A 14,561-nucleotide genomic window follows, 5' to 3' on the forward strand; every position below is an offset into this window, starting at 1 on the left:
GGGTGGTGGGAGACATGAGTGGGGGCCTGGTGGAGGGTGCCCCTGCACTGCTGGGGGGTGGGGGTGCCGGGGGACATGAGTGGGGGCCTGGTGGAGGCTGACCATGGTGGCAGGGGGGTGGGGGTGGTGGGAGACATGAGTGGGGGCCTGGTGGAGGCTGCCCCTGGTGGCTGGGGGGTGGGGGTGGTGATAGACATGAGTGGGGGCCTGGTGGAGGATGCCCCTGCACTGCTGGGGGGTGGGGGTGCAGGGGGACATGAGTGGGGGCCTGGTGGAGGCTGCCCATGGTGGCAGGGGGGTGGGGGTGGTGGGAGACATGAGTGGGGGCCTGGTGGAGGATGCCCCTGCACTGCTGGGGGGTGGGGGTGCAGGGGGACATGAGTGGGGGCCTGGTGGAGGCTGCCCATGGTGGCAGGGGGGTGGGGGTGGTGGGAGACATGAGTGGGGGCCTGGTGAAGGGTGCCCCTGCACTGCTTGGGTGTGGGGGTGGTGGGAGACATGAGTGGGGGCCTGGTGGAGGCTGACCCTGCACTGCTGGGGGGTGGGGTGGTGGTAGACATGCATTGTTGATCAGTAGTGCAAGGTGACATGTGGGTTGGCTAGGGGGCATGCCCATGGTGAATGGGCTGCCTGCGGGACATGGGCAGGGGTGCAGGGTAGTCCCCCGTGGTGTGGGCTGGCTGCAGGGTCCGTGGAGGTTGTGGAGCGTACACCTGGGAGGGCCCACACTGCCAATTCACGTGTGGTACTCCCCAGAACCCCTGAAATACACATACCCTGCTGAAATCGCGTGTGGAACTTCCCACGCACCCCTGAAATACACATACCTTGCTGGAATCGCGTGTGTAACTTCCCGCGCACCCCTGAAATACACGTACCCTGCTTGCACTGGGCCAATCGTGTGTGGAACTGCGCGCGCACACCTGAAATACACATACCCTGCTGAAATCGCGTGTGTGACTTCCCGCGCACCCCTGAAATACACATACCTTGCTGGAATCGCATGTGTAACTTCCCGCTCACCCCTGAAATACACGTACCCTGCTCGCACTGGGCCAATCGTGTGTGGAACTGCGCGCGCACACCTGAAATACACGTACCCTGCTGGAATCGCGTGTGTAACTTCCCGCGCACCCCTGAAATACACGTACCCTGCTCGCACTGGGCCAATCGTGTGTGTGACTTCCCGCGCACCCCTGAAATACACGTACCCTGCTGAAATCGCGTGTGAGACTTCCCGCGCACCCCGGTATACACGCACACGTATTTTTTGTCAGCGGGTGTCCGTGTTTGTGGGTACCCCTTTGCACGTCATTTGTCCTGGAGGGCCACAGTATAGGACATTCATCATGGCAGTATACAGGTGCTATTTGTTGGCGCACCTTTTGGCGCACATTTCTTACAGCCGCAGAGACGCTACCGCCTGCTTTCTTGTGGCGGTCGTGTTTGTGCATGTGCGCTGGTTTGAGCGTGCGCTTTTTTCCCCTATTCTATTCCATGAATACGTGTTGTAGGCGAGCGTGTGGGCGTTCCGCGCACTTGTGCACTGTACTTCCACCGTGACGCCCACGTTTTGGCAAGTTGTTCCCCATTCCGAGTGTTACGCCCGTGTTCCGCCTACTTTTGTTGCGTGCGCCGCGCTATGTGCGAATTTCGCTGTGGCCTGTGCGATTTTCGCTGTGACCTGGCGCACGTTGTTAGATGGCCTGTGCGCCAACGTGCGCCGCACACTGTTTTATCGCACATCCGCTGGTTTTCTCGCGCACGGCCTTCCATGAATCGATGTGCGCTGCTTTTGGTGCGATTTTCGCACTTGCACTGCGATTTTCGCTATTCCACTGCGATTCGCACGTTTTTGCCCACTTGCGCCGCGCTAATTATTCCATGAATCGGCCTCTTAGTATCGAGTGAGCACAACATCTAGAACTTTTGTGAAGACTAGAGCGTCATGCTAAGGTCGCAATTTAGAGCAGGTGACAAAATAAGCGTAAGAGTTTATAATTAGTTCTTGTGTGATCCAGTAATGTTGCCAGTTTGTTAACCAGAAATTGCAGTGTCTTTTCGTAAATGAGATAAACGGTTTTATCGAGGCAACGTATAGTTGTTGTTTTTTTTAGATGAAGTATGACTCGTCTTGGAGTCGTGTTTAAAAGGTTATTTACTAACTTTTTTTGCACTAATGCTATATATGGTAATTGTTCCCGTGATATATACTGAGTGGCCTATGTTTGTCTTCCATTTTTAGATCAGTTTACTAATGAGAAGTAATTCCTATCTACCGCTGTATGAAACAATCGATAAAGTCAAGTGGTAAGATAAACCGTCATTAATTCGTTATGGTTTTATAGCTGTGTATTTGACGTTGTAACAGCACCAATTAAGGCTGTATGTAATGTTCCCCTAGGTCATTGTTGAATTATAAACCAAATAACCACCCAAGGAGTGCTCAAGGTTAGATACCTGGTGTTGCAATGGCGAGCATTGGAAATTGATGTAATACGACACAAAAGTTTACCCCTGATGAATTTCTCTGTACTATTTTCTGACGCAAATGGGAACGAAACATGTCGGGATCATGTATACTGTTATATTAATTAAGCAATTAGAATAGGACATTGATTGTCTACTAGAGTTCCCTGAAGAAGGAATTTGTCAATAAATGCAGTGAATGTCGTTATGCTAAACACATGAATGTATGATTTTGAAAAGTGTTAGCAGGTGAATGTGTCTTTTGCCACTGTGCATTGTTCTTTCCATTGGAATCTATAACAAATATATCGGAGTTTTAGATGCTTCTGATTATTTAACATATGTAACTTTATTTGAGAATGAAATATGTAAAGCAATTTACATTATTTTATGATTTACTTTTTAATTAAATATATGTAATAAAGAACACATTTGTTTGTATAATGTGGTGTGAGGATATAATTTATAATAATTACTCCAGGATTGTTTTGAGTTGAATTACGATATATTGTCTTTTTTTTTCATCTTTTATATACTCTTTTGAGCAATACTCCAACGGATGGTGTCCCTTGTGGACTTAGACCTTGATAGGGGACAGGCAAGAGGTGTCAAGACATGTTAATAGAATGGTATAGGTTTTACTAGGGCACGGCCTTGACCGCTTTAAAATACCCTCAGTCCTTACTAGTTGTTTCCTTGTCCTTCATACTCACGGTGTATTGTCCACTGAGGGGAGGGGAAAGGAGCATGATGCAGAGCAGATATATACCTAGATGAAAACAATGTGCTGGTCCCAGTGGTCGAAGTGAGCGGGAGCTGTAGGAAGCGGTGCTCCTATACTTTTTTAAATTACCTTGTACAGCTCCTATACTTTTATTTTAAAAAGAAACCGTTCCGGAATGGTTTTGTTTTAAAATAAAAGTGTAGGAAGAAGTTGAAACCTTCACTTTCAGTGCACTGCACTGCACAATCCCTTAAACAGAAGGTGCAAGTGCTTGGGGGGTGTATTGTGTGTGGGAGGGGTTGTGGCTGTCAGGTTTGTGGGGATTGTGTGCAGGGAACATAGTTCCACTACTTCTTTTCGTGCACTTCGACCACTGGCATGCACACGTGCAGATACACTGAGCACTGTTCCTACCTTATACTTGCTCCTGGAATCACCACTACCAGTCCTCCACTTTTGCATACAAAGCGCAAGCAGCTGCACTGCTCAGGAACACTTTGGGCCCGATTCCACTCTGAAAAGCCTTTCTTCCCACTGCTACCCCTAACTTTCACTTTGTTGCCACTGGCACTGTCCTTGGCCTTGCAACCATTCGGGTTGCAAGGATCAGAAAGCATGAAGGACTCTCATGAATTTATTGATCAGCCTCAGAACCAAGGCTTTGCAAAGCATTGCATCCAATGTTGTATGCTGTCGCTCTCATGGCCTGGCCCGTGTTTGGCACTTGGAGACACACCAGACCCCCTGTTTCGGCTTTGCCAATGAATTCCCTGGCTTCCTCCGCTCTAGTGAATAGTACGTTCAGAATCTTAGCGCCAGTATATTTATATTTCCACACATTTCCGAAGCAGTTGTCTGTCATTTCTTCAAACTTTGTACGTCAAACCGCGTGTGGCTGTCCAGCCTTGCTCTGGTGCTCACTGCAGAAGAGCCCATTGGCTTTGTCTTTTCTCCGCGCCTTTATCCGTGTTTGACAGATTTACACAAAGTCAAGGCTGCTGCCCGCTTGCCAACTCTACAGACAAGCATACCTCCACGCTGCATTCATCATACTTTCCTTTCTGTCATGCCACTTCCCTCTGCTGAGGTAGGGTTTCATGTTGCAGGGGAATGGATGGTTGCATCTCTTGTCTGCGTGCATGGGCATTTGTTCGTCTGCATCAGCAGAACGTGTGTGCAGAGTTGATCATCAACATAATTAGCAGCGTCCCTCTCTTTGCCGGCTTGTGTAGGCTGCGGCTTCCTCTCGCGTCTACATGATCTGGGTAGCACTTAGTATGTTATCCTGGGGACCACCGAGCCCTTAGTGGGATGATAAAACGGAAGACCCTCCCATTGCATTGGATGCCACAACCTTGCATCAGTTCAGATACTGATTTAATAGTGTTAAAAGATACAACAACCAGGGTACTTCCTGAAGCACTGCAAGTTAACGATGCCTGCTGCAGCACACCGTGCGTCCTCGCTCTGCCTGGACGTTATGTGCACACACACTCTCTTTATGCAAAGGAGATACATTCATTGCAAGTCTGTCCATGCTAACGACCCTTTTTTGTGAATATCTAACTTGCTTCATACTCCAGGAGCTTAATGAGCCGCGCAGAGACCAGGATTCACATCTCACCTCTCAGGAGTTTTAACTGTTGCAGGGTCACTGTCCGGGCAGGGATGTTTACTCATTCAGTGGCGCTGGGTCCACACTTGTTGCCTGCACCCTGCTAATGAAATTTGGCAGCAGGGGTCTGGGTTAGCCAGTGCCACAGCAGTGGTAAAGGCAGTACTCGGCAACAGGCACTGCCCACCGGCAGTGAAGCTCCCCATCCTCGGCGCTGGCTCTCGGGAGGAGTTGGCGCTTCCGTCAAGAAAATAAAAAATACAATAAATGTTTTTTTTTTAAAATACAGAAGTCACAAGCTAGACCCCAGGGGTTGTGGCCAATGACGTCCCTGTGTGCCACTGGTAGTGTAGGCCCGGCAGAGCAGGATACTGATGCAGCAGAGCACAGGTACACACTATGCTTTTGGCATGGAGAGTATGAGAGGGGACTCTGATCATTTTATCAATTCATAAAAATCAAAAAAGCCAAGGCTTCTACACCCTTTCCAGGTGGCAATTCCTCACACAGAGGATGTAATGTTACTCCTCCGTGTCAATCGCCCCTCAATCTCCATTCCATCTTTTGCCTCTCTGCTGGCACTATCAGCACAGGTCAGTATCCTCTCTGCCCACACGCACAAAGGATGAGTCGGGACATTCGGGGTTGCCAATGAGTGTAATCAGTCATTAAACATAAGCGATTGAGCGGCCTGTTGTAAAGTCGAGTGATGATTAATCTGCCCATAATAAACTCTGTGTCACAGGGAGGAACTCTGTTGACACTGACATCCATATATACGTGTGTCTGGTGGTACACAGTACTTTGGCAAACAAAGACAGGAGATCCAGAGAAATGGCATTTTACCCACAGGTACACATTGAAGCGATGACTCCTCTTCTCAGGTGCATAATCCTTGGCACCGAACAGATGAAGCCCTTGGAGTACGGCCTGCCATGAGGAAACCATTGTTTACAACACATTCAGGCAAATAATGGCACCCGTCGCACTCAGGCAATGCTTTATATAAACAAGAGCCTGTACAGCCCTGGAAACATTGCCAATTATGGGTGCAGCAAGCCCAACAGAGCTACACTCCCTCAGTAAATATCCCCCAATCCTAAAAAACAAACAGGGCCTGTGGTATAAAACAGAGCACTTCCAGTCGAATCATTTATTCCAGGCCTTGAATGTCTGCATAAAGGACCGGCGATCCAGATCCAACATGGCTGACAAGGCATTGCTTTTGCTGGCAGCTCTCCTGGTTATTGGGCTGGCAAATGTGGTAACGGGCTCTCGTCATCGTCGTTCTGATCATAGTAAGTGCCTTCTCATGCCAGTGCGGCATGGTTCAACACGAGACCCCGTGAGGATATTTTGTAGGAGCATGCATAGGATGGCCAACCATTGTGTTTTTTGGGCACTGTCCTGATATTTTGACCCGCGTCCCACGCAGCTAGTCTGGTACAGTGAAAGGCCCATATCTGGCTTGTGTATAGCAGTATCTACTGCCTTCCCAGCCCTTTGAGCACAGACTAAAGAGCTTTGTTAGTCTATGCTGACGTTGTATTGCAAGCACGGGCAGCCCAACAGCTGACCCTGCGTTTTTCAATAGCCTTTTAACACATCATGTGCTTCATCAGAGCAGTGACACGTGTGATTAGTGGTAGATGGCCTCAGAGACAGCTGCGAGTGGCCATTGGGTGATGAGTATTGTCACTTAAGACTAGAGGTGTGAGTGGTGGGCAATCAGAAGTGGGTGTGGTGCAGAATGCTGCATCCTATGTGAATCCATGACTACAAGCTGGTGATATTATCATGCATTTACTTTGAGTTTTGATGATACAGTTTTAAACCCAAAGGACAGTGTTCTAGACCCACATTACTTTCCATGCTGCTACTGTAAACTTCCATTCAGAATTGGTAGCATAAAGCTATACTTTTACTCCTTCCTCGATGTATTTGTATCATGCTATATTTAGTGTCGCGTTGGGTTATTATGTAACAATGTAATGTGTTAGCTCGTTAAATGCAAACATTTGTATGAATACAATCTGGGAAGATATGTTCAGTGTCTAAATGGCAGCCTGTGCTCAAATCGCCATTTCACCAGTAAGATAAAGACAGTTATCATGGGCAAATTATTTAACGTTACTGTGTAGTTTCTGCCAACACTGGGAGTCCCTATAAGTGATTCACTTCACAGTTTACTCTATTAAAAAAACAAACCTCACTCCTCTGATATAGTGTTGCTCCATATATAACAATGACCCTTTACGTGGTGTAAACCGCAAAGTAAATGCAGAGGGTGTCCTGCATTGCGCCTTTGGACATGTGGTTAGAGACATGATGCAAATGGGGCATATCCATTGTTGCCCACCAAATGTTCATTAGTCAGGGCACCTGCTTCCTCTGCATCTATGCCCTTGGAGTGTGGGCATCATGCCATCTCCTAGAGAGGAGTCCAGGGCAGTTCAAGTGCTTCCTCGCCAATGGATCCTAGGAATTGTGCTTGGATGTCCCCGCCTCCTCTGGGTCTACGCTCACTGTGTCCCCGAGGGAACCCTGCTACCCCAATCCTCACGCCTCTTCTGTTTATTTGCGTTCCCTCTTTCCGCTGCTCTGGACAGGGGAAGTGTCTTAGTAGCCGCATGCAGGGCTAGATTTCCAGACATAAAATAGACTCTTAAGCTCCCTGCACTAGTCTGGCTGCCGAGCACATCTCCCCAAACCTCGCCTGAGGCTGATGAACTCATCTAATTCGACAGCCTTGGTATGGTAGAGCGAGGGCCAAGAGACCACCTTGGCGGTGGAACGCTGTGCTCTGCAAAGTTTTCATTAATCAACATGATCATTTCCGGGTTAGTCTTCCGGAATCCATTGTAGGTGCCTTCTGAGTAAAAACCTTAAAAATGCCATCGGCTGCACTCTGGGCCTCACCAAATATGGTGGCATCTTGGCAGTGCGGGTCCATTTCACTGGCATCCAATGAAGGCTCATTGATTAATGTCTTTTGGGTAATGTCCTGCATATCTGGCAGATAAGATCCGTTGGCATATTTGGTGGTGGGCATCCGTGATGTGTAGACATACATGCAGGTTGCCTGAATCTGTTTATTTATTTATTTATTATAATACAAAACCTGAGTTCGGTTTCTAGACGCGGACCGGGCTTTGAACCTCTGTTGCTCTGCGTGGTCTTGCTTCTAAGACCAGCGTGTTGCCCACAGCAGATCCGCAGCATTTGCGCCCGCAAGAAAATACATTCTGGCAGAAATACTGGAGTATTTGTATGGCGGAGAGGAAGGGAGCGGCGGAAATACAAGTTGCAGTCCGCTTATGCAAAGCCTTTTACGTCTTTCATTAACGTTCGGCCGTTCTGAAAATGACGCCCCACCTCAGTGCTCTATACACACTCGCCTCCTAAAATCTGTCGACCTCCCATTGGACATCTCAGTAGTCCAATACACTTCTTGCAAGGCGGGAGGTGTCTTGGGGATTGGGAACCTTCTTAGGGTACTGGGACCCCCTCAACTACCCAAGCTCGACCTAAAATATACTGCCTCAGACACAGCACAGAGCTCTGTCCCTCCAATACCAGGAAATAAATCTGCTGCCAAGCACAAATGCAGTGATCAGGCGTGGCACAGTATGTTTGACATGCTATCCATGTTTCCAGTTGCTAAACCCGCCTGCACAGCTCTGCAGTCTGTGACTTCACCCCCCATGTGTGTTCCCCTTGGAGGGAGACAAGTATGCTATTAACATCTTCATGTCGGCATTTTGGGGGGCTGGTGGGGGGTGAGCAGTGTGTTTGTCCACCTCACAGGTGGCACACGCTTAAAGGGCCGATTGTCCTTCTATATGGTTGGTTGATATACAGCATGCACCCGGCCAATCCAGTTCCCTCATTTGCCTGGGGCACGTCTCCATGCAAATGAGGCGGTGATCAGTTGTGTAGTCAGGATTTCTTGTCAGGGTGGGCCTACACATCATACATGTGGGCCCTGGGCAGAGGGCCCCACAAATAAGGGAGACATGTAGTTCTTTCATTGGGCTGTTTTCTCCTGTATGCTTCCACAAGCCATGGAACGTGTGTACTATTGTAGGGAATTGAATACACAATTCAAGCAAATGCCCTTTTCTTTGTCCCAGTAATCTGAGCCTACAAATATTTTCCTCAAAGTTTTATGACTGTACTTTCAAGGCAGGCAACAAATACTTTCAAGACACAAATCAAAAGAAAATGTATGATAGGGGTAACTGCTTGTAGTTCCAGACAAGGCCTTTCAGCTTGTTCTTCTTGTAAAAGATTTGATGTGCTAACAATAAAACAACAAAAAAATGGTTACGCTCTTATTCAATTTGCTTTTTAGAATATTTGATTGCTCAATGGGGTGTGTGGGAGCTTTGAAAGCAGTTGCAAGTACTAAAGTGTCTCTAACTCAAACATTCACACTCGCTAGAAAGAATATCAGAGGCGGAGGAGTCAAAGTCACAGAATAGAGCGTACCAGTAGCTTCATAGCATTATATTTTTATTTCTATTTCTATGTATTTATAGAGCGCCAAAGCCCTCAGGCATCCAGGCGCTACATAAAAAAACAAAACAAACAGAAACAGATTACATTATCAAATGGGCAGGTCTCTGTCTAGGCTCTGTCTATAAATAGTACTGGTTAGTATTACCCAACTAAACAGGATTCATTTAATTTACTGTGTAAATACAAAATACTGATTTGGTACTGGCAGAATTGCAGTATATGCAGTGCAGAACAGCAGAATGCATGCACAGTGATTCCTAAATATGGACATTCATAAGGCTGCTCAAGCTACAAATGCAGAAAAAACAACACTCCCTTTTCTCACCTAATGACATTCCTTCATGCATTCTTCTTTTTTAAAACAAATGCCAAAACAGAGCCTTCACATCATGTTCTATAAGTCATGACATTTTGTATTCCTGTGCATATTATAAATATATGAGTGTGTGTCACAGAACACAAAATAAAGCGAGTCCAAAAGCCAGAACTGATTTACTATTTCCCACCTGACGAAGCATAACTTGAGATTGCTTCACAGTAACCCATTAATGGCTGCACGCCCTTTAGAACTACACCCAGAAGAGAATGTGTGATAGTCACCTGCATGTAGTCATTGGTTGACACATGCAAGCATTTTGGTACATTGCATAACACGCATGACATTTGTAAGTCTGCAATTAACAGTGTTAAATCCATTCAAATAGACAGCGAGTCAAAGGGCCTCATTACACGGTAGGCGGTGAACCATGGCGCAATTAGCGCCATGGTTCATGCCGGTAAAATACCGGCACCGCCTTGGTGGAAAGGGGAATTACCGCCCCATTCCAAGGTTGGAGGGGCGGTAATTCCCTCTTCCACCATTGCCATTCCCCATTCCCATTTTTGCCCCATAGGGCATAATGGGAATGGGAAAGGCTCTAATTAAGGCACCGCAAATTGCAGTACCGTAATTAGCTCCCTGGGTCCCTTTGCAGGTTGGTTTTTAACGCCTGCAAAAAGCAGGCGTTAAAATCCCCAACTCACAAAGGGACCTTGTAGTAAGGCGGTAAGGATTTACCGGTAGCGGTAAAATACCGGTACCGGTAAACCCTTACCGCCTACCGTGTAATGAGGCCCAAAGCCTTCTGCTTGAGCAAAGGGACAGTACTGGCCTTTATTTGTGTTTGTTTTTGCAACATGGGGCCTCCTTACGAGTCTGTCGGTAACCCTGCCGGTGCCGGCTCGTAAAGTTTTATCAGCACCGGACTTCCCGGTGCTACTGGTGCTTCTGGGAGTATCTAAATCTGGCATCCCGGGAAGTCAAGCGCCGGTAAAATGTAAATCCCCATTCCCATAGAGTCTATGGGACTACGGACTTGGAAGCTCTGACACCGTTGTTAACGGTGCCTGTGCTTCCGTGACCAGTCTGCCTACCGTGGCTGCGGTGCCCAGCAGGGTCAGACCTGTCGGGCTCAGTGGCCACGGCAGGCAGACACGTAGTTTGCGGTCCGGAAACAAAGGTGTCATTGATCGCATCCTTATTTCTGGACCGGCAAACTTATAATCCGACTCAGGGTCTTTCTGCAGAGGTTCCAAGCGCTTTCCTTTAATGTTCTCGACTCCAGATGGTAAGGCGCTCTTAAAATGGATGTGAGGCTGCTGTGCATACTTGTCTATTACAGCATGAAAATCTAGCCTCTTATTACCCAATAAGATGTTGACTCCTATGCCCTGCCCTATTTGCATACATGGCAGGTACAGAAACTGGGGATTTTGTAAATGTTATTTAATGAAGTAAACCAAACTGCAGACAGTGCCCTAGTGCAGATGAGGCTCTGCTGGTTTATTTCTTTACTGGTCTGTCCTCTGTTTCTTGTGAGGTTGTGTCTGACCCTTTACTCGATCCAGGGATCTCACATGCGCTTTTACTCCGACTGGGCCGGACTTCTGGCTTTCCTAAGGGAGGGTGCACGCCGGGCGTGGTGTCCCAAGGCAATGGAACTAATGGGCATAATCCCCCCCTCCCCCCAGGACGAATCAGACCTGTGAATTTACCTTAACTGCCTTGTACGTCGTTATTTTTGTTGTCGTCATTGAGCTATCTCTGAGCCTTTGTGATCTGGGAGGGGTCAGGTGGGGTTGAGAGGGGGGGGTCGGTGGTGGGGAGTGGGGGGGCGTTTTGGGGTTAGGGTGTTGTTTTCTTGTTCTTCTTGTTTCTATGAAAATTTGCTAATAAAAACTTATTGGAAAAAAAAAGAATTTAGGCACCGGGTAGAGGCACATTTAGAGACTCCTGGACCAAAAAAAGAAAGGGATTCCAAGACTCTCTGGTCGCCCCCCCCCCCCTTTGCCCACCATTTTGTCATAATCACGACCCATGGCTTGATAGGTTACTCAAGGAGCCCCCTGGAAGTCCCCTTAGACCCATCATCCATACTGGAATGAGAAGAGTGAAAATAGGAAACAAACTGGCAATACAAGGACAGGATAAGCTGTCCACGATGAGGGTACTTGTGTTCCAGCACAGGTACAGGACACATGTGAACATTGGCAGGCACAAGGAAGATATTCAGACTGTAGTATAGTTGCAGTGCACACATCAGTAATCACACGACAAAGGTCCTCATACTCCAGCTAGGTAGAAAACTCAGATTAGCATCCTAACCGATTATATAACTGCTGGAGCCCAGGTGAAGGAGTAATATTGGAAGCGACGAGTAAACTACACCTCCCGCAGCACAGATACAGGATTCTGATTAGACGTGTTTAGGAATGTGCAAACAGAGAGATTAGACTGAGACACATGCTGTTGCCATGAGTGCCAAGAAACAAATTGGAGCTCATGTTCGAAGTGACTTGAAGTACATTTAAAGTGTTAAAGGCATTTGAAAGACTTTTATAAGTTATATCTCAATTTGTTTCATTTGTATGGGAGAGAGGGGGTGCAGATTGTAAATTACAATTCCTCCTCATCCTTCTTCTCTAGCATGCATATTCTCCAGCACATGTATTTTCATGCTGGCTCAAATGCTGTGGATTCCTATGGAAACCGCCTGCTTTTTACACCAGAATAAAGCGGGCAGATTCCATAGGAATCCTTTGTAAAAGATGGAGTCAGTCTTTGCTCATGTTGCACAGTGAGGGTAAAACGGTGGAGTACAAGCGTGAGAGTGGATCTTTTTAACAGAGTACCCTGAGGACTAAACTATCTCTAGGGGCTGACAATTTTGAAATATTAGGGACTGGCAATTTCTACAGGTCATCCACTGTGAGATTGAATCGGTAGCCCAGGATCACACACTTTAGTCCTGGTCTGTATGTTTGGCACCTGACCGTACTGTTTCCCAATTGTTGTCAAAAGCAAGGTGCAATTATTTGAGAATGGTGACTTCCAGGGACTACATTCTGTCTACCTACGGGTTATTTCTTTCCTTTTCATGACTGGACGAGCGCTTGCATATCTCTGGGTGCTAGCGCCTCCTCTAATACATTCATTCATTCATGCTTTCTTTTCTTTTTATTTCATTTTTACATTCTAAACCATGGAAAACCCACAGGCATCAAGACGTTAGTTACAGAACAGGTTGGTGCAGAGAGGGGAGGAGAGACAAGGGGTCTACGCAGGTAAGAGAGAGAGGAGGGGAGGAAGAATCAGGTGAAGAGTCTGGTTTTGAGGTGTTTCCTGAACAGCCAGTAGGAGGTTTCAGCACTCAGGTGTAATGGCTCAACGTTCCAGAGATGCGTGGAAATGGCTGGGAAGTTGGAGCCCCGGCTCTAGTGCGCATAAATCATGGAGTGGTCAGATGGTGGCTGTAGATTTCTCTTGCATGTCTGGAAGAAGTGTTTTTGGTAATTCTCTTAGAGAGGAAGGGAGGACCAGAGTTTGAGAGACATCGGTGAGTGATGGAGAGAATTTTGAAATCATTTAGTTCTCTCACTGGTAACCTTTTCTGTGGGCTGATACGTGGTCTCGTCTGGTCATGTTCATAGAGGCATAAATGGCATTGTTTTGAATACTCTGGAGTTTGTTGAGGTTGCCCTCGGATCTGCCGACAAGGAGAGAGTTGCAGCAGTCGAGGAAGGAGCCGATTACTGCTCTCGCTATAGTTAGGCGGTCTTGTGTGGACAGGAAAAGTTTGGTTGCAGGCAAGAGTTTAGAAGTGTGGGCCGCTGATGAGGCGATAGCATTGACATGATGGGTTATGCTAAGGCTGGAGACCAGATAGACGGAGGAGAACACACGAGTGTTGAAGGCATCAATGATGAAGGAGCGAAAGGCAGGGTCTAATTTGGCTAGGCATGAAGGGGGGCCCACTATGAGGATTTTGATCTTATCGTCATTGAGGCAAAGTTGGTGGGCAGCCATCCATACTTGTATGGTGTCATCAATTTTGTTGATTGTGCCTGTGTCTTGTTCATGGTTGCCTCAAAGTGGGAGGAGGCTGTGGGTGTCATCGGCATAGTTAGTGTAGGAGATGCCAAAGATGTCGAGGTGATCAAAGAGAGATTTCGCGTAAATATTGTATAGGGTAGGGGAGATGCAGGAGAGCTGAGAGACACAACAGGGTACCAGAGCAGAATGAGCAGATACATTCCCACCAAAAGCACAAGCGTTCTGTCTGCTAGGTACGAGGCATCCCAGCTTGTTGCTTCAGGGGAGAAGTTGGCAGCAGTGACGAGGTCGGGGCAGAGTGTTTGGTGGTTTACCATGTCCAATGCATCCGACAGGTCAAGCAGTAATAGGAGGGCTAGGTTTGCGGAGTTGTGGATGTCGTGAATTTGGATTTTTAGGTTGTGAAGTGCGGATTGAGTGCTATGACCAGGGTGGAAACCTGATTGATACGGCTGAGGCAATTGTTGCTTTTAGCAGCAAGTTTGTATTTGGGTATAGGTGGCGCGGTCCAAGATTGTTAGCAGGAATCGGACGGTGGTGATGGGGTGGTAATTGGTAGGTATGGTAGGATGAAGGGAGGCTCTTTTGGTGAGGGGGAAACCCAGGCTTCCTTGGGTTTGATGGGAGAGAGCTAGTGTTGAAGCAGGAGTTGACAAATGCGATGATGATTGGTATGAGAGCTTCACATGCAAACAATTGTTTTATTTTGTAGATCAGACTTTGAAAGTACACAAATCACATTATAAACAAAAATGGCAATACTTTCTGTGTAGAAACATGTTATGCAAATTAGAATGATTTTGGGATTTATTTTTGTCCTCATATATTGAATCAGCAGAATGATCAGAATACTATGTTAT

General features: G+C 47.2%; 1 protein-coding gene across 1 annotated transcript in view; it reads left to right on the forward strand.

The window, feature by feature from the left end:
- Positions 1–5,948: 5,948 nt before the first annotated feature.
- Positions 5,949–14,561, forward strand: part of LOC138526531 (trefoil factor 3-like) — a 123,523-nt gene continuing 114,910 nt past the window's right edge. Inside the window, exon 1 of the mRNA XM_069637334.1 lies at positions 5,949–6,106. Within this exon, the coding sequence (XP_069493435.1) occupies positions 6,013–6,106 (94 nt within the window). The 5' untranslated portion in view covers positions 5,949–6,012. The remainder of the gene's footprint in view (positions 6,107–14,561) is intronic.

This window comes from Ambystoma mexicanum, chromosome 7p (genome assembly GCF_040938575.1).
Source record: "Ambystoma mexicanum isolate Mex_15411 chromosome 7p, UKY_AmexF1_1, whole genome shotgun sequence".
Classification (NCBI taxonomy): domain Eukaryota; kingdom Metazoa; phylum Chordata; class Amphibia; order Caudata; family Ambystomatidae; genus Ambystoma; species Ambystoma mexicanum.